This window comes from Lemur catta, chromosome 3, assembly GCF_020740605.2.
Source record: "Lemur catta isolate mLemCat1 chromosome 3, mLemCat1.pri, whole genome shotgun sequence".
Classification (NCBI taxonomy): domain Eukaryota; kingdom Metazoa; phylum Chordata; class Mammalia; order Primates; family Lemuridae; genus Lemur; species Lemur catta.
The window spans coordinates 97,084,604-97,107,035 of NC_059130.1; the positions used below are offsets into that span (position 1 = coordinate 97,084,604).

General features: G+C 39.6%; 1 protein-coding gene across 4 annotated transcripts in view; it reads right to left on the reverse strand.

Annotated features, from left to right (window-relative positions):
- Positions 1–3,431: 3,431 nt before the first annotated feature.
- SMAP2 (small ArfGAP2) overlaps positions 3,432–22,432 on the reverse strand; it is a 45,865-nt gene continuing 26,864 nt past the window's right edge. For all 4 annotated transcript variants that reach the window (XM_045548138.1, XM_045548140.1, XM_045548139.1 and 1 more), the window contains 9 exons: positions 19,408–19,541; positions 18,099–18,184; positions 17,052–17,130; positions 13,723–13,809; positions 12,594–12,675; positions 11,438–11,547; positions 10,509–10,674; positions 9,736–10,052; positions 3,432–4,818 (listed from right to left, as the gene is read on the reverse strand). In XM_045548138.1, coding sequence (XP_045404094.1) covers positions 4,693–4,818; positions 9,736–10,052; positions 10,509–10,674; positions 11,438–11,547; positions 12,594–12,675; positions 13,723–13,809; positions 17,052–17,130; positions 18,099–18,184; positions 19,408–19,541 — 1,187 coding nt within the window. In that variant the 3' untranslated portion in view covers positions 3,432–4,692. The remainder of the gene's footprint in view (positions 4,819–9,735; positions 10,053–10,508; positions 10,675–11,437; positions 11,548–12,593; positions 12,676–13,722; positions 13,810–17,051; positions 17,131–18,098; positions 18,185–19,407; positions 19,542–22,432) is intronic.

The window sequence follows — 22,432 nt, forward strand, 5'->3', positions numbered from 1 at the left end:
CACCTCCAAAGATCTGTGTGCCCATTCCAATTACCATAGATTGCACTGGGGTCATCGTTACAGGCTACTGTGGGAAACATAGCAACTCTGCTGAAAATAGGAAATACACTTAGCAACTCTGCTGAAAATAGGAAATACACTTGACCAGCATTCTTGGCCTATAGAGAACACCTAGTAAAATCATGATTCTAGTACTTTTGTAACAAAGTAGGTCTCAGGACTTTGGTAAAAAGAATGTCTTTAAGATCCTACCAAGGATAGGTTAGGAAAAGGGATGAGATATTTGATATTAATAACTCACTCCAGAATTCCTCTTGGATTTCTGTCTCCACATTATACAAAGGAATTTCTGTCATCTCAGCTTTTAAGATAGGCCAATCTTAGGTTCAGTTTTGTCTATTAAAAGTATGTCCAGCTGCTGAATATGGCACTTTAAATCCAAACTCTGTGGTAGGTGCATTCACATCAATAAATGCCACCAGACCTTAAATTACATCTTTCTATTTTTGGTTGAACACTCTCAATATTTCATAAGAATTCTTCATATATTTTCCAATGACTGTGTAAGCCTCCTCCTCTGTGTGCTTCCTGTTTACTTCTGAGTGTGACGTGATGTACCTAAAATAAACTATGAGACATTCTTGACAAAAATATTTAACCTGACTCTAATCAAATTTCTAGACCTAACTTCCAGGTTATAGGAAGATTTAAAAAACGTAGAACCTTCTTCCAAATAATTGGGTTGAGCCCTTCAAAAAGTCAATGTCATGGGGAAAAAAAGTTAGAGACACTGTTCCAAACTAAAAGAAACCAAATAGACATAATAATCAAATGCAATGCATAAAGCTAGATTGGATCTTGGTTTAAAAACAAAAGCAACAAAAGACATTCTTGGCAATAACTGGCAAAAATTGAAAATGGACTGATTTTTAGGTGATATAAAATTATTGTTAATTTTGATAGGTAAGATAATGGTATTGTGGTTATAGAAGAGTATCATTCTTAGGAGGTGCATGCTCAAATATTTAAGGGTGCAACATACTTTCAAGTGATGGGCACAGTGGCTCACACCTGTAATCCTAGCATTCTGGGAAGTGGAGGCAGGAGGATCCCTTGAGCTCAGGTATCTGAGACCAACAAGAGTGAGACCCCGTCTCTACAAAAATTAGAAAAATTAGCTGGGCATGTGGTGCATGCCTGTAGTCCTAGGTACTTGGGAGGCTGAGGCAGGAGGATGGCTTGAGCCCAGGAATTTGAAGTTATGGTGAGCTATGATGATGCCACTGCACTCCAGCTGGGGTGATGGAGTGAGGCTCTGTCTCATCAAATGATAAAATAAAATAAAAAATAAAATAAAAGCGTTTAACATTGAGTTTGTGAGACTCCTGTATGTGGTTGCATAAAACTATAGTCTGATAATTCCCATTGCTATATAGTATTCTATGGTGTATCACAATTTATCCATTTTTCTGTTGATGGACATTTGGATTGTTTCCCATTTGAAGTTATTATAAATAATGCTTCCATGAACATTCTTGTGCATGTCTCAATGTTCAAGTACATGTATTTCTATTTAGTATATACCTAGAATTGTCGGGTCATAGGTATGTTCATCTAGCAAACTTAGTAGATAATGCTAAACCATTCTCCAAAGTTAGTTGTATCAATTTACACTCCTACCAGTTCCCATTGTTCCACATTCTTGCTAACATTTGGAATTATCTTTTTCCATTTTAGCCATTCTAGTAGGTGTTTAGTGTTATCTTATTGCAGTTTTTATTCCTATTTCCCCAACTACTAATGAGATTGAGCATCTCTTCATATATTTGTTAGTCATTTGAGTTTCCTCCTTTTTTTTGTTTTTTTTGAGACAGAGTCTTACTCTGTTGCCCAGGCTAGAGTGAATGCCATGGCATCAGCCTAGCTCACAGCAACCTCAAACTCCTGGGCTCAAGCTATCCTCCCGCCTCAGCCTCCCAAGTAGCTGGGACTACAGGCATGCGCCACCATGCCCGGCTAATTTTTTAGCTGTCCATATAATTTATTTCTATTTTTAGTAGAGACGGGATCTCGCTCTTGCTCAGGCTGGTCTCGAACTCCTGACCTCGAGCGATCCACCCGCCTTGGCCTCCCAGAGTGCTAGGATTACAGGCGTGAGCCACCACGCCCAGCCTGAGTTTCCTCTTGAAGTGCCTATTCAGGTCTCCATTGCCTATTTTTCTATTAAGTAGTCTGTGTTTTTCTTATTTTGTCAGAGTTCTTCATATATTCTGGATGCAATGACTTTATCATATGTGTTTTGAATATCTTCTCTTACTCTGTGGCAAGCCTTTCCACCCTCTTAATGGAATCTTTTGCTAAACAATCCTTAATTTTAACCTAATCAACTTTATCAATCTCTTTATGATTAGTGCTTTTTAACTCCGGTCTTCTCTTTTACACAGTCATGAAGATATTCTCCCATATTATCTTTTAGGATCTTTATTATTTGAATTTCATATTTAGATCTACAACCTATACAGAATGCATTTTTTGTTACGGTATGAGGTAGGGGGTCAACTTTCACTTTTTTTTTTTCTTTTGAGACGGTCTCTCACTCTGTTGCCTAGGCTAGAGTGCAGTGGCATCATCATAGCTCACTGCAACCTCCAAGTCCTAGGCTCAAGTTATCTTCCCACCTCAGCCTCCTGACCAGCTGTGAGTAAAGGCGTGTGCCACCACCCCTGGCTAATTTTTACATTTTTTTGTAGAGACAGGGTCTCACTATATTGTAAGTAGTCAAAGGTGTATTCAAAGGGAAAAGGGAAGGAAGGGTCCCAAACCTCCTGTGTTGTGAGCAGAAAGGCAGCCAAATGGAAGAGGAAATGGGCTAAAGACTGTTTGCCTTTGTGTTTCACAACACCCCCAGGATGCATGTACTAATTCCTGACACTGGCTCAGAAGGCCCAGTTCCTGCTTCTTGTTCTGAAGGCTCAGAGAGGGCTGAATTACCTTTACCAGTCAAAGCTACTGCTGTCTTGGCAGGGAGGAATTTAACTATTTATTTGCCATGGTATAGGGAAAGGACAAGGGGCTGGAAGTCCAGACACTTGGAGTGGACTGCTGGCTCTACCAAGGGTTCTCTAGTAGACCCCTGGCCAACTGATTTCCTTTCTTCTCTAGGTCTCAGCTTCTCCTTCTGAGCATGGGAAAAGCTACCTGTTCTGATGTTTAGTGACTCTAGCAGGTGCAGATCTCCACAGTTCCCTCAGCTCACAACTCTAGACACCACTGAAGTGCCCCCTTTCTGACTGCTGGAGGCTGGGCCTGGCCCCTGGGTATGAGAAGTATAGAATTTTCTAAAATACAAGAAGGAACTGCCAGTGGAAAACAGAAAACCTGGGTGTAACTCACCCTCCTCCAAGAGTGACACATAACAGCCAAGCAAACCATCCTTCCCTGCAATATTTATTTAAGGAATTTACACATACACAGGAGAAAGGCAACCAAGAGTTGTGGTTCCCATACGTGAAATCTTTTAAGCAAAGTTTTCTTGTTTGAATTTTCAAGTGGGGTGAACAATGACTGAGAGCAAAGTTGTCCGGACCCTGTGCCTCACACACTCGGGAAAGGTGGCACACAGAGCACCCTGGACACACAGGCATGAAATCGTGACTGGCAGATTGGGAGAAGGGAAAGCAGAAAGGGCGCTATCGATGAGATGGCAATTTTTTTAAACTACAAGAAAAACTGGCAACAGTTGTAGGCTGTTGATAAATTAACTCCTCTCTGTTGTAAACCTAAAACTAAAAAAAACAAAAAAACCCAGAGCAGATGGGGAGAGTGGGAGGCAAAATACACGCACGCACACATGCGCGCACACACACACAAACACACACACGAGCAGTACACACGTTAAGCTCTGCGTTCCCACTGTAGGGGTTAGTCCTCCAGCCACGGAGCCAGATCCTACTGAAGGCAGTTACAGGGCGGGGAAGGGACATGTGTTTGTGTGTGTGATCTTCATAAAGTCTTTGGTGCTAATAAAGGCTGACTGAGGCAGCAACTCCTGAAGCCCCAGATCCAGAAAGCAACTCAGGGAAAGAGAGTAATATTTTTGATCATCCTCACAGGACGGGGCTTGCCTCACCCCAGCGGCAGGGTCAGCTTGATCCAAAGCCCAAGGCGGATTTGATTTCAGTACTTTGTTCATTCCCATGAATCATGGCTAACATGATGCCTCCCTCTTCAAATTTAAACACTTAGAAATAGCTTATTAGCACGTATAGAAGGACCTCTAAACTTTCCCCTCTTTGCCTAATACACGACACCTACAGACCTTTCCCGGAGTCTGACAGGAGGTTTAACCTTGAAGGAAGGTACTCAAAGGTATGCACATTTCTCCCGCAGTTTAAGTGCCTTCTGCCAACAATTTTAAGGTGCTGGTGCCAGGGGAGGACTAGGGGCTGAGAGCCCGGGTGAGAAGTTGGGATGGCTAAGGGGCATGTACAACGTAAAGCAACAGAGAGGTCTTCATGTATCGGGAAGTGGCTGGGCTGGGCAGGATGCCCAACCCCAAATGACTTACTGAGCAATTTCTAAACCAAACAGAGAGAGGTAGGAAGAGGACGGGGGGTGGGGGGAGTTGGAGAAAGGAGAGAAAGAGGGAGAGCAAGGGCTGAGGAGAGTGGCAGCCATACAGGTGTTTTGTTTTTATTTCCACATCTGAGGACTGAGAGTCTGATTTGCTGCCTGTCCATTTCCGCCGCTCATTGACTGTCCATAGTTCATCATGCCGTTGGCTCCATAGAAGTTCATCCCAGCCATCTGCTGGGTCATCTGAAAGGGAGAGAGGAGACTTTCAGACTTGGCTGTGGGCAATCAGCCAATTAGTGCAAAAGGCAGAGTAGGAGTCCTTCTGTCTGCGGGGACGGGGAGAATGGGACAAAGGGAAGCTGTTGTGTGTGGTACACCCTGGACCTGAACAGTCAGATTGTTTCAAGACCACGTACATGAAGGACTTTTCGGGAGTGTGATGCTGACAGAGACTAATGCTGGGGAGAGAAAGAAGACATCCAGATCTAGTCAAAAGAAAAGCAGCATGAGAAGTTCTTTCTCCTTTCCAGGCCCTCATCCTAAACAGAAGGGGCCTATTGTTAACCTGCCTGGCCAGCCCCAAGAGCTGAAGGAAAAGCCCCCACTCAGCACTCCTGCCTCATCTCCAGCAGGGAGCTAATACTGTCAGCATCAGGGAAAGCGCTTGTGCACGCTCGCTCATTTGCAGAGGAGGAAAAAAAAAAAAAAGCAAACTAGACTGTTCAAAATGAACAAAGAAAGGCAAAACACAAAACAAAACAACCCAATGTGTCTTCAGTGTTTGAGAAGGGAAGGAGCTGGGAGAAGAGAGTCAGAGGAATAAGGCCTGGAAGGTGGAGAGGGAAGGGGAATGGCACAGGGCCTCTTCCTTCAATTAGACCAAAAGACTGGCCCCTGGCAGTAAACAGAAGAAAGTTTATCAAAGAAAAATTCCTTGAATTTCCTGAGCCTAGCATGTTTCTTTCTGCAGAAGTTCTTTTTTCTTTTTTTGGGGGAAAATCTAATTATTTTCTCCTACCAACTTTTTAAGAAAATTTCCAACTTACAAGAAAGTTGAAAGAATAATACAGTGAAACCCATATACCTCTTTCTTAAATTCAACAATTGTTAACATTTTTGCCATATTTTCTCTCCCTCTCTATACAGAAATTTAAACAACTTTTTGATGAGCATTGAAAGTTGCAGATATCATAACATTTCACCCCTTACTAAGTCAGGAGGCATCTCATAAGAATGAACACTTTAATAGAACCACAATACAATGAACACACTCAAGAAATTTAACATTAATATTCTACTATACGTGGCATTTCATCTTCATCTCTCTTTAGTCTCCTTTAACCTAGAACAGTTCCCCTACCACTTTTTTCCTTTTTTCCTAACATTGACATTTTTAAGAATCCAGACCAGTTATTTTGCACAATATCCCCAAATTTTGATTTATCTTATGTTTTCTCATGATTTGATCCAAGTTAAATATCTCTGGCAAATTCTATGTAGGTGATATTATGTCCTTATTAATACAAGATATCAGAAAGCACATGATTTAACCTGTCTCGTTGGTGATTTTATGTTTGATCACTTGGTTAAAGTGGTAGCCATATTTTTTTCATTGTAATTAATAAGTAATCTGAGTAATTCTTTGAGAATGAGTGAATATGTTGTTTCTACAATTGTTAGCTGTCATTCTTCTGTAAAGAAGGCTTTCCCTCCCTCCATTCCACACCCTTTAAAAAAATATCACCATGAACTCATGGATTTTTTTTTTTCATTTCAAAGTGTTACAAGCCACTACTGTCATTATTCTTTCTGATGTTCAAATCACCCCACATTTGGGCAGTGGGAGCCTCTGGAAGTTGGCTCATGTGTCCCTTTGACATGTTCCCATCAGTTTTATAGCACTTCATTACTTATATAAATAAAAATGAAAGAATGAAAATAGGTGCATTAAAATCCTAACTATGACTGCTAGAAAAATAACAAAAGAAAGCAAAAGAAAGCATATAGGAGGAAATAATAAAGATAACCCAGAAATTGAGGTAGAAAACAGGAAAATGTCAAACCAATAAACAAATCAAAATCCTGGTTCTTTGAAAGAATTAACAGGACTGCTTGGCATAACTTTTTTTTTTTTTTTTGGAACAGAGTCTCACTCTGTCACCCTGGCTAGAGTGCCGTGGCGTCAGCCTAGCTCACAGCAACCTCAAACTCCTGGGCTCAAGCAATCCTTCTGCCTCAGCCTCCCGAGTAGCTGGGACTACAGACATGCGCCACCATGCCCGGCTAATTTTTGTCTATATATATTTTTAGATGTCCATATAACTTCTTTCTATTTTTAGTAGAGACGGGGTCTCGCTCTTGCTCAGGCTGCTCTCGAACTCCTGACCTCGACCTCCCAGAGTGCTAGGATGACAGGCGTAAGCCACCACGCCCGGCCTTGGCATAACTTTTGATAAATTAATTTAAAAACCTTGATGAAATGAATAATCTAGGTAAATACAATTTCCAAAAATTGACTTCTACAGAAGAAACAGAGAAAATTATTAAAGAATTAGTATAAAAGAAAGCAACAGGGCCACACAATTTCACATGGAAATTCTACAAAATCATCAAACACCAACACTACATAAATTATTCCAAACCAAACAGAGAAAGAAAAACATAAAAATACTTTTATAAAGTATAACACTGATACTGCCCCAATAAGATAGCACGTACATGCATGTGTGCGGTGTACAAACACCATTCCTCTGGTATTCCTTTGCCTATCTCTTCATTTTCTTGTTAAATCACTTTGTTTCAGGTACATTTCTTTGTACCTAGTTTATAACTAGGCGCTGCTTTGTCAGCTAATTTGAACATCGCTTTCTTTTGATATTAATAGAAGAATTGCCTGATATGATATGACTGGTAAGTTTGGTCTCAATTGCATCATATTATATTTTTACTGTGCTTATAATATTTGCTGCACTTTGTAGCCTGTGCTAAAAAATACTTTTGATATATAGAAAGTTTCATATTTTAGTTCTAATGATTACCATTATCTAATACTTTTAATAATGTCCTTTTTCCTTACTCAAGCTTCCATGATTTGATTTGTCAGCTTATTATTATACAATCTTTGACGTCCTATGCAACCATCAATTACCTTATTCTACTCTCCCCCGTTTTTCTCCCTTCTCCTCTACTTTTAGTTATATTTCTGCTTGTCAGAATACAATGTATATTCTGCCACCCTTGTCACCCACCTTTGTTTTAGTCTTAGATTCTCAATTAAACATTCGATGCTCACCATCAATCCTTTTGCCAAAAATGATCCCAATCATCTCTTAGATGAATGAAGCTTATTTTCTGTTAAAGTCCTCAGGAAAGGCTTGTAAGTATGATATTCCCTGAGTTCTTGCATATAAGATTTTTTTTTTAGTCTCAATACCTGAAGGATAGCTTGGCTGGCTATAAAATACTTGTCTTACATGTATCTGAGTGTCTTGAAAATACTTACTCCCATTGTTGCCTTTTTATATTTTGCTGTTAGGAAGTCTGAGGTCAACCTGGATGTTCTTTTTTTGTTAAGTAACATTTTTGTGAGTAGGAGGTATGGAGAAGACTGGAGTCCTAAGAATTTTTCTTGTTCTTTTAAAGTCTCAAGGTTTACTGGGATGTGTTTTAGAGTTGACTATTCTGGATAATTTTCCCAGATACACAGTGGGCTCCCCTTCAATATTATATCCAAGTTTTTTACTTCAAGAAAGTTTTATTGTACTGTAGTTTTAAATACATTAATTCTGTTCCATATTTTGTTTTACTCCTTTGGGCGTCTCCAAATATATATGAGGCTGTTTTCTTTGCCTAACTTCTATATTACTATCACTCTTGATTCTTTTTACACCTTTGTACATTTAGTTTTCATTATCTTGGCTGCTTCATGCTGTTCCTCGATGCCAAATATGTTTTCAGCTGAATCTATTCTCCTTGGGATAACTTGTAATTCAGTCTTTATTTCCAAGATAATTTTGTCTTTTTCTTTTCTTTCAGTAAACTTTCAGTTCACAACATCCAGTTTTTTATCCATTTTGGTTCTAAGTTTTTGAATTTCTGATTTAAACTGCTTTTTCTTGTCTGCAAGTGTTTATTTAAGGACATTTAATTCAGGTTAGTGGATTACATAACAATTTTCTTCTACTTCATGACTGTTTTGGGGGGAGAATTTTTCATTACCTGTAATGTTTTGATTTTCATTTTCTATTAATATTTTCTTCTCAGGATCTTGCTTATCAAGATCTCATAGTGTTTTATGAACATTATCTGCCACATTCTGTTATTTTTGTAGTGCCTTATTTTTCCGAATCAGCAATAATAGACAGGTGTGAGGGTTTGGGGAGACTTACTAAATTTCTTTCAAGAGCACCAGCTTCTATTAGTAAAACAATGATTTTGGAGGGAAGAGGATGGTATATATTCTGCTCTTGTGATTCTTGATTCCACTTCTGATTTCTTTCTTTCCTTTCACCGCCAGGTCTCCAAAGATTATCTCCTCCTTCTAAGTCATGCCCATCTCCCCCAGAAGCAATGCTTTTCCACCTATACTCCTATATAGTTCAAGTCCCTTATTTCTGATCCTTCAGGTAACTGGAGTTCTAACCTACCAGGTCTCAGACCTGTCCTCAATGTCTCTGATCAGGGCAGGTCTTTCTCCTTTTCGGGGTAGGGCGTGGTTTCATCTGTGCTGTCACCTCTAGGCTCCTGCTCCTCCTCTTTTTACAGAGTCTCTTCTGTGATGCTGGCTCCCTTGGATTAGGGTGTTTATATGCCCACTGCCATGTCATGTGAAGCTTACAGTATTCTATCTACTAGATGTGGACAGAATATATGCATTTCTTGTCTGTATAGGTTTTTTTGTGTGTGTTTACTTTTGTTTTTGAGAATGTGTGGAGAGATTTAGATTGAAGCAGTTGCCCTTATTTTACAGGACCAGAGAACTCCTCAGAAAGTCTGCTGTTAGACAGACATTCTCGGGGAAAAAAAAAAGCAAACCTAGGAATGTCTCTGGTGTTATCTCATCTACATGGAAAGGATTCAAAGGATAAGGGAGAGGCACAAAGCGAGACAACCTTGAGGAAGGCTCAGAACTCTTATTCCGTGTAAAATGGGGTCGTTTACCTGAGTAAGGTTCCACTGCAGCTGCTGAGCTGGCTGAACCCCATACATTGTCTGGGGCATAGCTGCCATGCCTGCCATGTAGCCGGCCTGTTGGGTGGTCATCATTCCGTTCGGCACACCCATCATTGACGCCTGCATGCCACCCATGTAGCCTGCAGGCATGGCCATGGGGGCAACCATGCCAGAAGCTCCTGGCTGAGCTACCATGCCTACTGGTGGGGGCATCATGCTCCCCATTATGCTGTTAGGAGGTGTAACCCCAGGGAAGCTGGGGTAGGCTGTGGGATAGGCCATCTGAGCAGGAGCCATGAACATTGCTGCCAAGAAAACATACACACAGGTGTGTTATAGAGGAAAGAACACAAAGTCAGCCCAAATTCTCACTGGATACTGCTTTCCAGCTAGAATTTCTCAGGACTACTCAAATCAGTATGCTCTTTTACATAGTTAAGTAGTTAGATTCTCTAAAAGATTTGCTGTAGCTGACTAATGGGCTGCTGACCTAGCCATTTCTCTTTTGGGGTCCAGATCCAGACCTTGAGTCAGAATTCACAGAGGTGTGACCCCAGACCCTACAGAAGAATGGCTTTGAGTTACACTAATATCTATCTGCTGATACTTTGTGGCCTCACAAGAAATATCATGTTCAAGTTTTTTTTGGTATACAATGTCCTGGCCACCAAAGCAACTGTCCTCTGTCACAACAAATAATTCCTGCACATAAGCCCTCATGTCTGTACCTGGCACATCACCATTATGCCCATGAAACCTACCTTGAGTAGGCATCTGAGGTGTCTGGGATCCATAGAGTGAAAGGATGGAGTCTTTAGAGAGCTGTTTCTTGCCTATTTCTTCTGATTTGCTCCCTGGCTCCGGAAACAGGTTCAGGTTTTCGGGAACAGAGCCGGCACTCCCTGCAGTTGGCATGGAACCTACAACCTTAAGGCAATGAGGGTAGGGGGAGAATTGGAATGGTTCTCAGGGGAGTCATAGGGGTCTCTTTAAGAATTTCCCTCACCTCTCTGCTGCTTCTAACATTTCCAATAAGAATTCATGGCTCAAGTTAACATTTTTACCATACAAATATCTGAAAACACCTGATAGTTAAGCTCTGGTACAATTCTTTCCTCTTCAGCAAAACAGTGTGATTTAGTAGGAACAAACAAACAAAACAACCCACAAATGACACAGCAGAGAGAACTGAATTTCAATCCAGTGCGGCCATAGGCTAGTCACATAACTTTTCTGAACTAATGTTTCCTCATCTGTAAAATATCCATTATACAGATTTGTGGTGAAGATTTGAAATTATTAATGAAATATACAAAAACCACCTAGCACTGTGCCTGGGACACAGCAGGTATTTCACAAATGGTAACCATTAAAATTGTCAAGTCTTTCATACCTACAATTCTCAGGCAGTAACTCAGGCTGAGGAGCTGGCCTAAGTATCAGCCTTCACAATGTTCAGACACCTTAGACAGAGGCCGACTCAAAGGGTCTACCCTTTCTGGGCAGGAGAAAAATTGGTATGAAGAGTAATCTTAGGGTATGACAGAAATGACAATGTTAAGGGAAGAATCAAGAAAACTAAAGTCCAACTGCACCAAAGCAGCATGACTTGGTTCTATGGTTAAGTTATCAAATCACCCTTTCCAGAATGCTCTTTAATGCTGAAGAGCCTATAAGCCATAAGACTTACCTTTCTGGAAACAGAAGAAGAAGGGGATGGAACAGAGGCCAAAAGATCTAAATCCTTCTCTAGGGTATTGCTGGTCTTGCTGTTTGCAATGGAGCAGGCCACAGGAGCATCTAGAAAGAAAGATCAAAGTTAAAATGTAGTACTGCTCCTTAAGCCCATGCCTTTCTTCTATTCCAGACAAAAAGCAGACAGAGAGGGCCCATAAACTCCATCATGGACCTGGAAATCTATATTTCTGGAACCATCTGGCTTAGATGGGGCTTCTCAGAAAAGGCCTCACCCCACATTGCCAAGAGCACTTTGGGGAAGCCTGTAGCCCGGCTGTCAGGCCCAGGGCTGCAGAAACTCAGGCCTGGAGGCTTCATCAGCACCACAGCTGCAGGGCTGGCCAGCTCCCTTCTGGTTATTTGAAGGGCAAGGTGTGTAGGATTCATTTTTCAGAGAGTAATGAAAGGTATAGAAATTAGAAGCCTAAGCAGCCAATAATCTAAATCAGCAGACGTAGACTGAAACAAAGTATAATAATCAGTGCTGTGAAAAGCAGAAAATGACTTTCTTTCTGAAAGGGCAGAATCACTAGTTCAGGATTTCAAAGGTTTGGAGAAAAATGACCACGAGGTAACAAGCCGTTTCAGAAATAGGCTGCAGCTGAAAAATGAAAGAGATGGCGGCAGGGAGTGGAGGGAAATGGCATGAGGCTCAAAGGTGCTGTTTAGCAAAACTGCTAACATTTATTCAGTGCTTAGTATGTGCCAGCCATGGGTTAAGAGCTTTAAAGGCATCATTTCATTTAATCCTCCCAACAACATCTTTTAAGTAGAGATTCTTATCCTCACTGCATAGATTAGGAAAGTAACGTTCAGAGGTTAAGTAAACTACCCAAGGTCACACAGACAGTAAGTAGCACGGTTGGGACTCTGGCTCCAAGGGCCATGCTCTTAACAACTACACTGGACTGTCACTCTGAAAAAGGTCACAGTAAACACTTCCTTAAAGCAACTTCTCAGATGTAAAACATAACAGGAAGAATGTGAGAGAACAATCTTAGTAATGAAGAACACAAACTGGAGAATCTCATCTCTTCCTATCTTCCCAGGGTCACTGACAATTCATCAAAATTTGTAAGAATATGGGAGCTGAAAAGTCTAACTCTTACCAAGGCCCAACAAATCCATGACAGGTGCTGAGGATTTCGGGGAGCTTTTCCGAGGTAGCTGTGGATCTTCTTTTTTCTGTGGCTAAGGTGAAAATATGTTATAGGAAGAAATAAGCAGGTGTTTTTGAACTCTTTTCCCGCTCTCCACTGTAAAGCCACAGGTGTTCTTGTGGTATGGTTGCTGTTATTAAAAAAGAGTTACCAAAGAAACAAAACTCAGGAAGTGCCAGGTGAAAGAATCAAGTCAAGAGGCATCAGTGCATAAACCACACCTGAAGTGAAAAACCAAGATGTCATCTGTGCTTGTCTGGCTTTCTGAAGAGACAGAGCTTTCTGAAACCAACACAAACACAGATCAGGGGATCCAACAGAAGCAGCAGTTTTTGGTACCAAGAAAAGCCAAGAATAAAGGTAGGTATATGATGGTACGAGAGGCAAGAGCCAACAAATCTGCCAGTGGTTAGAACACCTTTTACTTCAACACCAAAAGGGAGATTAGGTAATTAGGGTTACCTAATTCACTCTGCCAATATCACTAGTGGCTGTGTCCACAGATAATGTGATTCAGAATGATGATAAAAGACTCTTAAGCAATAGCAAATAGAGTCCTTTCTCCCAAGATTTCAAGTTCTTATATATTAGAGTGTCTACTACTACAGCCACAATAGGTCCTATGGAAAAAGAAAAGTGTTTCCTTCAATATGACAAAGCAAGAATATAAGAAGGGATCATTCCAAATGGATTAGTATGGCCTGACTTCCAGACTGTTCTTAACTGAAATAAGAAAATGAGGTACACAAGCTCTAATGGGAAGGACTAATGTGGAGGCAGCATCTGCTCAGAAGGTGTCAAACAGCCTTGGCCTTCTGGCTTGGAATGTGCCTCTTGCTTAGATGAGACAGATGCATTTCCCAAGCTTCCATCTGGCCCCAAAGAGAAGTGTTACAGAGCAGATTAGGCAGCGACAGGTAATGGGAGAGCAGCAGAAATGGCAGCAGGTGATCTAATCCAGATGTGCAACCCTTTAGCCCAAGGTGCAATGGTGCTACATGGTACCAACCCTATCCTACCCTCCACACATATAAACATACCTGAGGCCATTCAGACAGAGAAATATTTTCCCACTTACCATTTTCACTTTCTCAAAAACAACAGGCTCTATTTTTTTCTCTGGAACTGGTTCACTCCCTCTTTTCCACTTGTCATCTCTTTCTTTCTATAATAATTTAACAAAACAAAGAACACAGGCCCCATGGTGACTAATAGTTTGGTAAATTATAATTCAGATGTCCAAAAAGGATACCCCCAAATCCCCATTGTTTCTGATGCAGTGGTCTGACAAACTTGGCGGCGGGGTGTTTTGGTGTGGGACATGACAGCTGACCTTTTCCATGTTAGCCTCCATGTCCTCCAAACACCTGCCCTCTTAGTCTGTCTAACCCACTCATGACTCTTGAAATTTGCAGTCTAGGCTATCTATAGAGGCTAAAATTTTTACCAGTTTGCTGCTCATTTTTGCCCCAAATTTAACTTGCTCATGCTTTGAGAGGTTCCCCTCATCTTGGTACACTATTAAATAGTTCATGTTCATTTTACTCAACTATGTCCTTTGTGATTTTATAAATTCAATCATAGGTCCTCTCAATATTTTATTTATTGATTGATTGATCAGATACAAAGTCTTGTTCTGTTGCCCCAGCTAGAGTGCAGTGGTGTCCCTGCAGCTCACAGCAACCTCAAACTCCTGGGCTCAGGCGATCTTCCTGCCTCAGCCTCCCCAGTAGCTGGAACTACAGGTGTGCATGACCACACCTGGCTAATTTTTCTATTTTGTAGAGATGGGGTCTTGCTCTTGCTCAGGCTGGTCTCAAACTTCTGAGCTCAAATGATCCTCCCGCCTCAGCCTCCCAGAGTGCTAGGCTTACAGGTGTGAGCCACCATGACTGGCCTCATCTCCCTTTTTAAAAATTAGAAAATAAACCTTAATTTCAAGTCTAAAGACCAGAAAAGCAAAAATTAAGTTTTAACATCAAATAAACATTTAAATGTAAAACAGAACCACAAAGCAACCTCAAGAATACAGGTACATAAAAGAAAGTATAGCATACAAATGAAAAAATGTTTGGTCCTGCCAGTGACCAAAAAATTAATTTAAAATGCATTTTAGGGTGGAGAAATATCTTAATAATAATGCCTAATGTTGGTAGGGATGAAGTGAAACTAGTGCTCTTATACAATGCTGAGAAGACAATACAAAATGTGGTATAACTTTTGGAAGCTATATTGGCAAAAGTATGAAGAGACAAATATTGAAATCCTTTGACCTAGATAATACCTTGTAATGTATCTTAAGAAAATAATCCAAAATATGAAAAAGGTTAGATGTACTAATAAGTTCACCCCAGAATTATTTATGCTAAAGAAAAACTTAAATAACAACCTTTATGCCACAGAGGGGAAATGTTAAAAATAAACTGTGATTTAGCTACTCATTGAAAGATGATGCAACAATTAAAAATTATGAAAACCATATAAGTAACATAGAAATATATAATACATTAAGAGGAATGAAAGCAGGAGACATTTTATATAACTGTATTATTATTATGCCTCCAAAAGGTAACTATACAGAAAAAAAGAGGGTACATACCAAGATGATAATCACTAAAGATATTGAGAATACGCATGGATTTTTCATTTTATTTTCTCTAAAATAATTTTATAATCACAACACATGCAGCTATATCTTTTTTACATATAGTGTAGCACTTTAACACCAAACACTTTATTTCTTGAAGTTAAAAATGTTTTATCTGTATATCAAAAAAAGAATATTCTTTAATTGACAAGCCCAGTTTCTTTTCATTTGATATTAGATGTCTTCACTTAGCAAATATTAATCCTTGGCATTAAAAATCATCACAAAAATGTTAAAAAAAATTTAAGCACATTAAATTATAAAAATGCTTGAAATAGCTTTTTGGTAAACAGGAGGTATTTCCTTCCGAAGTGAAAACATCTAGTGAGTGAAACAGGCTTGTTTTCATGGGCACAGTACACTGGTAACGTAATTATGAGCACCTGAGAGGAGAGATGCTGTTTATACAACAGTTGTGGATAAACAGCAACCCTCCCCTCCTCCTTCATCTTCAGAATTAACCTCAGATACCCTTTTCTGACCTCATCTGATTTCATATCTTCAGGCACAATGAACAGAGCTAGGCAGACAGATCATAGTTTTCTATAAATAAAAAGAAATGTGTGCACTTTGGTTCTAAACCCTTTTTGATGATGCCATCCAAGCCATAGCTGTACACTGGGTTAATTCTTTCTTGGAACAGTTATGATAACTGACAAGTTTTTTTTTCTGGATGACTGTGAGTAAGAGTCCTTCATACTAAGTTGAGAAGGAATTATTTTTACCCAACTACATGTATTATCTTGCATTTACTTGTTGGTGTTAAAATTTGCCTACCAGTTAATGCCCCTTTCACACTGCTTCAAAAGATCAAGCTGAAGATGATTCCAATTAGCTTGACTTTTTAAGTACCTGGAAGGGCTTACAGCCCTGTGAGAAGTCAGTGATTTCACTATTATATCATCTCTTAAAATAAATAACTAGAATAGATGATAGATAGATAGGACTTGTGTTAGAACTGGAGAATCCCATACTCTCTATGCTTTTGTGGCTAGAGAAAAAGTCAACTATTCCTAAGAGAATTTATAGAATCTTGTTGAAGGCTGTTTAAAGGTATAAATGGTCATACTCATTGGTTCTCTTTTAGTTGTCATTAGGCACATTTTCTTCTTCCAGAAACCATGATGTATTTCCTCCTGTGTGTTGTACAATAGTTTTCACACACTATTTCAGATTCTAAACATGCCAAGGATGATATGTGTATGTGGTAACTGGTAGCCAATCTCCTTCTGAAACTCTTCTCAGGAACAAGGGTCCCCTTGGTAATCAGTCCACCCACACACTGCTTATCAGCAGATCATGCCAAAATTATACATTGGTCAAACTGAAGAAAACTCCGGTGATTTAATTACATCTACTTTTGTTGATTTCATTTGCAGGGAAAAAAATGTATGTGTGTATATATAGCAATATATAGATAGAGCCATAGTACATATACACACACATACATATACATACACATTATTCTACTTGATCTAGTATACCCAACATGTTCATTTCAAGAAATAATTTCGAGCTGGGAATCACTAACATCTTCTAAATAGAGATTAAGGCAAAGAATTCACTGATGGTTTGCCCTGCCCCCCAGTTTGTTCCATGATGATATTTCGTGGTCTTAATAACTGGCTTTCTTCTATTTTTGCATTTTTTTAAAGGATGGTTTTGGGAGTATTCTGGTAGTAGTTCTTCAAATTCTTCCTCGGCTTGATTAATAAGCAAATTACTTATTAAGAACAAAACTTGAAAGATTTAAAACCAACCCTAAAGGCATTGATGTCCAGACTTCGGTCCATGTATTTCTTCTTCTCGTATTTATCTCGAATAAATCCCTCAACAGCTCTGCAAAAAGCTTATTAAGGATGAATCAAACAAGTCTCTCCAACAGTAAGAATATAAAAAGTCAGTTTGTATCCCATGAAGCACTGTTCTCCTTCCCTCTCGCCTGGTTTCCCTACACAGCTCCTGTCTGTTCATACGCAGTTTCCCTAACCAAAACCTTGGAATGCCTCCTCCACGGTTACTGTGGGGAATCATTATTTTCTACGAGTACCCTTCAGAGTGATGACAGAAGCAAATGGGATTAACCTTCATATTAACATCAGAGGTTCCTGTGGCTGCTCTAGAATATACGTAAAGCAGTCAATTATCAATTTTAAAGCATTTTGGTCAATAGGCCTCAAATAAAGGCACCTAAGTGCCCCTTAAAAATATAAACTCTTGTGCCCCATTGCCAAAATCTGACCAGACCTTCTGGTCAGAGCCCTAAACCTGCACTTAACAGGTTTCACCTGCACCCACCAAAAACCAAACTCTAACATGATCTACAAACCAAATTTTGAGAAGCACTACCTTCAAGAAGTCTTGAACAGATGGAGAAAGAAAGTTATTGATAAACTGGCCAACAATAGTTAATTTTTTCACATGGGACATAAAAAGACAATAAAAATGAATACTTTTGCTGACTGCTAGGGTTCAACAGAGCATAGTAAACTATTCTTTTTATCAAACAATAGTTTCAGAGATCCAAAATAAACTAGTGGAGATGTAACTTTATGGAAGAATTCACACTGAAATCACTGCATTCTTAATTCCTGAGTGAACCTTCTCCATGACACTACATGACAATTCTGACATTAGCAAGTATACATTTGTTTTTAGCATGTCTTGGTTGCAGGTCAGAAGGAAAGCAAGGACTTTGACTAATCTACATAGAGATGACTCAGTTAGATCACAGCAGTGAGTCTTGTATGACTCTCCCTAGACATCAAAATACCACTCAGCCTTCTAAGTTGCTCCAGAAAAGATACGGGTCTATCTGGGGTCGCCGAAAGGTCTCAGGAAGGTAGGCTTCATAAAGTCGGTTTGCCTTTCCATTCCCCATTTCTTGCATGCACTGTGACCAAAGAGAATGTAGAAACATGGAATGTTAGATCAGGAATAAACTGAAAAACTTCTCACCCAATCCCAGCATTGTACAACTGAAGAACCAACCTAGAGACTGGCATAACCAAGACTTAAACTTGTGCATTCTGAGTTCCAATCCATGATTTTCTCTACCCTCTAGGAATCCCAATCATTTCCCTCCTCCAGCCTCCTTCCCCTCTCCATTCTATGGGTTCTTTTTATTGAAAGATTTGTCTGCCATGATACATTTAATTCAGTAATAATTCAGGATCTCATTTGAAAGTTCAAGATACATAGCTAACAATCAAAATGTCTACTTGACAGGCAATAATCAGTGTTTAATTAATCTATTCTAATTAATCTATTGGTAATCTTTATTATCCATAAATGTGTGTTTCCCACTAGGCCTTTAAATGAATCCATTAACACTTGTGAGGGATAAATCTCAAGAGCTTTTTAAATCTTCAAATGCCCAAATACCTCCATGGTATATAATTTCCTTCATAAGATTGAGTAAAGCACAACTGCAAAATGTAACTCGCTTTTTTACACCTTTAACAAATCTATAAATGTAGTCTAAAGTAATTTCTAAAGCCATTTTTTGGTTAAGAATAACCTTTTATTTCCATCTCCAACTTTAGCAACTGGTTTTTTTCAGGGGGCTCTCTTTTATCCCCCAAAAAGAAAAAAATTTTAAAATTAAAGTGTTTCAAGGTAAGAAGAGAATAAAGAACAATGAAGCTACATCAAGGTGCAGATCTTAGGCCAGCCAGATGCTTAAGTATCTCACTTCAAGCTCACCAAGCTAACAGCAAGCAAGATTGATATAGGCATTTTAACAATAAAATATTTCTACAATAAAGTTTATGATTTATTTCTATAAGTCTATGATGTCTAAAATGTTAGATCCGCAAATTCCAAGGGTCTTAGAAGATAAACCAATATCTTTCTTGATACCTTCATGGCCCCACAGGGTCCTAGATGATAGACTATTTATGTCCTGTAGGAGGTAAAACATATGTAGAATAACTTGTATCTTAAATAGAAAGATGAAACATCCCTTTACTAAGATGTGCGAATTTAACATAAGTGTATAACAACTAATTTTTCCTTTATCTTCACCTTTGTGTCCAATTTGAATGGAATTCATCTGGAACTACTTTTACATGGGTATATGGGAGCAGCTGACTCACTCTGGGGCCGTGTAAGTACCTGAATCTGTTCTTGAGTCCACTGGTCGAGGTTAACTGACTTTACCCTGGATATGTGCACCCCCAGATTCCTGTGGATTCCAGCACATCGAATGCAGATGAACACACCAATGTTCCAGGAGGCCCATCGTGGCCCTGTAAAGGTCAGGAACAGGGTAATAAAGTACAAACTATGACATTCAAGGCCCAAGCTGCAATATTTAGATTATCAGACAACATTTCTGCTAGAACATAAGTGAAAGAATTTTTACAACAACCACCCTTTTATTTTTATTGACTTTATTCATTCTTCCACGGATCAGCTTTTTTTTTTAGTTTAAATTTTTCTAAACACACAGTACAGTGGTTTTTAGTATATTCACATAGTGTGAAATGACCACCACTAATTTCAAAACATTTTCATCACCCTAAAAGAAATCCCAAACCCATTAGCAGGCACTATCCATTTCTTCCCAACCCCCTGCCCCAGCTCCTGGCAACCACAAATCTATCCTCTCTATGGATTTGCCAATTCTAGACATTTCAAATAAACAGAATTATATAATACGTAAGCCTTTGTGCATGGCGCAGTTTTTTTTACAGTGTCTGATAATATGAGTATTGAAACCCAGATGTTATAATACTCTGTTTACTTATATTAAGAAAAATCCTAGGAGAGCAGTGCAAAGCCATGTCGCATTCTGTTTAGCCTAGCACCTTACATGAACAGTCCTCTCCCAAGAGACTTTGCGATGGTGGTAGGGCCTGGATTCAGTTTTCCTACCAGGAAAAAAGATACAGACATGGCATGCCGGCCCAAGGCTCAACCTGAAATTTAAAACTTTGTTTATCCTCCTTGCCCCTCCAAGGCCTATAAAATATACATCCACGTTAACTTAATAGGATCCTTTCTCCTTAGGCTGATGTCCCTACTTTACCCAACTACAGAATTACCTAGTTTCAAATTGCCAAATAATAAAGATGCTTATTGCAACAAAAAAGAAATCTCAGACATGAATTTTAATAAAAAACTGTTACTCTGCTCACCCTAGTAATCACTGTGGAAAATTATTACTCTTCTTCATAATTTTTATAATTTGAGGGAGGAAAAAAAAGTGACTTCCTTTTATGTGATACTTGCCAAAGACTTACTGAAAAATCAGAAATATCTCCTTCTCCATCATTCCACTAGGCAGAAATTTACCACATAAAATAAGTATGATGTCAAAATTAGAAAATGCAATAAAGAAGTGAATAGACATTAACTGATTTTTTTTGTTTGTTTGTTTGTTTTTGAGACAGAGTCTCACTCTGTTGCCCCGGCTAGAGTGAGTGCCGTGGTGTCAGCCTAGCTCACAGCAACCTCAAACTCCTGGGCTTAAGCGATCCTACTGCCTCAGCCTCCCGAGTAGCTGGGACTACAGGCATGCGCCACCCTGCCCGGCTAATTTTTTCTATATATATTTTCAGTTGTGTAGATAATTTATTTCTATTTTTAGGAGAGACGGGGTCTCGCTCAGGCTGGTCTCGAACTCCCGACCTCAAGCAATCCACCCGCCTCGGCCTCCCAGAAGGCTAGGATTACAGGCGTGAGCCACCGCGCCCGGCCTAACTGAATTTTTTTAATTTTTTTTTTAAAATAGAGACAGGGTCTGTGTTGCCCAGGCTGGTCTAGAATTCCTGGGCTTAAGCCATCCTCCTGCCTCGGGCTTCCACAGTGCTGGGATTACAGGTGTGAGCCACTGTGCCCAGCCATGTTACTTGATTTTGTACAGAGAAAAACAGGACCTGTGTTTGGAACAAGGAACACAAAACTTCAGTTCTGTAGGACACAATTATTTGGTTAGCCTGCAGGTTTTGACAGCAGGGTTTTGTGTTTTTTTTAGCATAATAATGTATCAAGCAATTGGCAGCACTTTTAATGAAAGAATGCTAGAATCATTTGGCAGAAAATTATTCTTAGAGGTCAGGCGCGGTGGCTCACGCCTGTAATCCTAGCACTCTGGGAGGCCAAGGTGGGTGGATTGTTTGAGCTCAGGAGTTCAGTCCGAGACCAGCCTGAACAAGAGCGAGACCCCGTCTCTACTAAAAATATAAAGAAATTATATGGACAACTAAAAACATATATATAGAAAAAATTAGCCAGGCATGGTGGCACATGCCTGTAGTACCAGCTACTCAGAAGGCTGAGGCAGTAGGATCGCTTGAGCCCAGGAGCTTGAGGTTGCTGTGAGCTAGGCTGACGCCACGGCACTCTAGCCTGGGCAACAGAGTGAGACCCTGTCTCAAAAAAAAAAAAAAAAAAAGCAAAGAAAAAAGAAAATTATTCCTAGAAATCTGAATTCATGATCGTTACAAATAAGAATGTAATTTTTTACAAAGATTATCACTATGGCAAATACAACTCTAGAAGGCGCAAATCCTCCTTCTCACCACCAGGTGGTGTTCCCTGCCTGAAATTTTATCCCAATACCTTCTTACCATTATCATCACAGGCTCAGATTTATCTTCCAAAGACCTTTAGTCTCTTCAAATCCCTAGATGGATTTACATAGTTGGTCTGCCATATAGCTTATAAACACACAAATGATTCACACACTTGTTTTGGGTGGTAGGGTGTTACAAAAACACAAAATGAAAAACCTAAACACATGTGAATGAGGTTTCTTAGAATGCTGTACATCTATTTTAGGTTACAGTTTCCAGAACTCTCATAAGATCTAAGTTATATAAGGTTAAAAACGGGACCAAAAGTTAATATTTCGTGTATTTTTAGCATTTTTCCTTTGCTCTAGAGTCTAGAATCTACAACTCATAAGATAGTTAAGATGTGTTTGTTTGCTAATAAAATCAGAAGCCCAAAACATTCCTCAAAAGTTAGCTATGGTATCTTCTCTTAGGAAGGCAGTTAAAAAAATTTCCTTTTAATAAATAAGTTAGCTGTGGAATGTTATGCTGTTTGTTCCCTGGCCCTAAGGCCAGAGAAGGCAATTCCCAATCACCTAACCCATTGTCAACAGCTGTGGAATCTCTCCAGCTCCCACTCC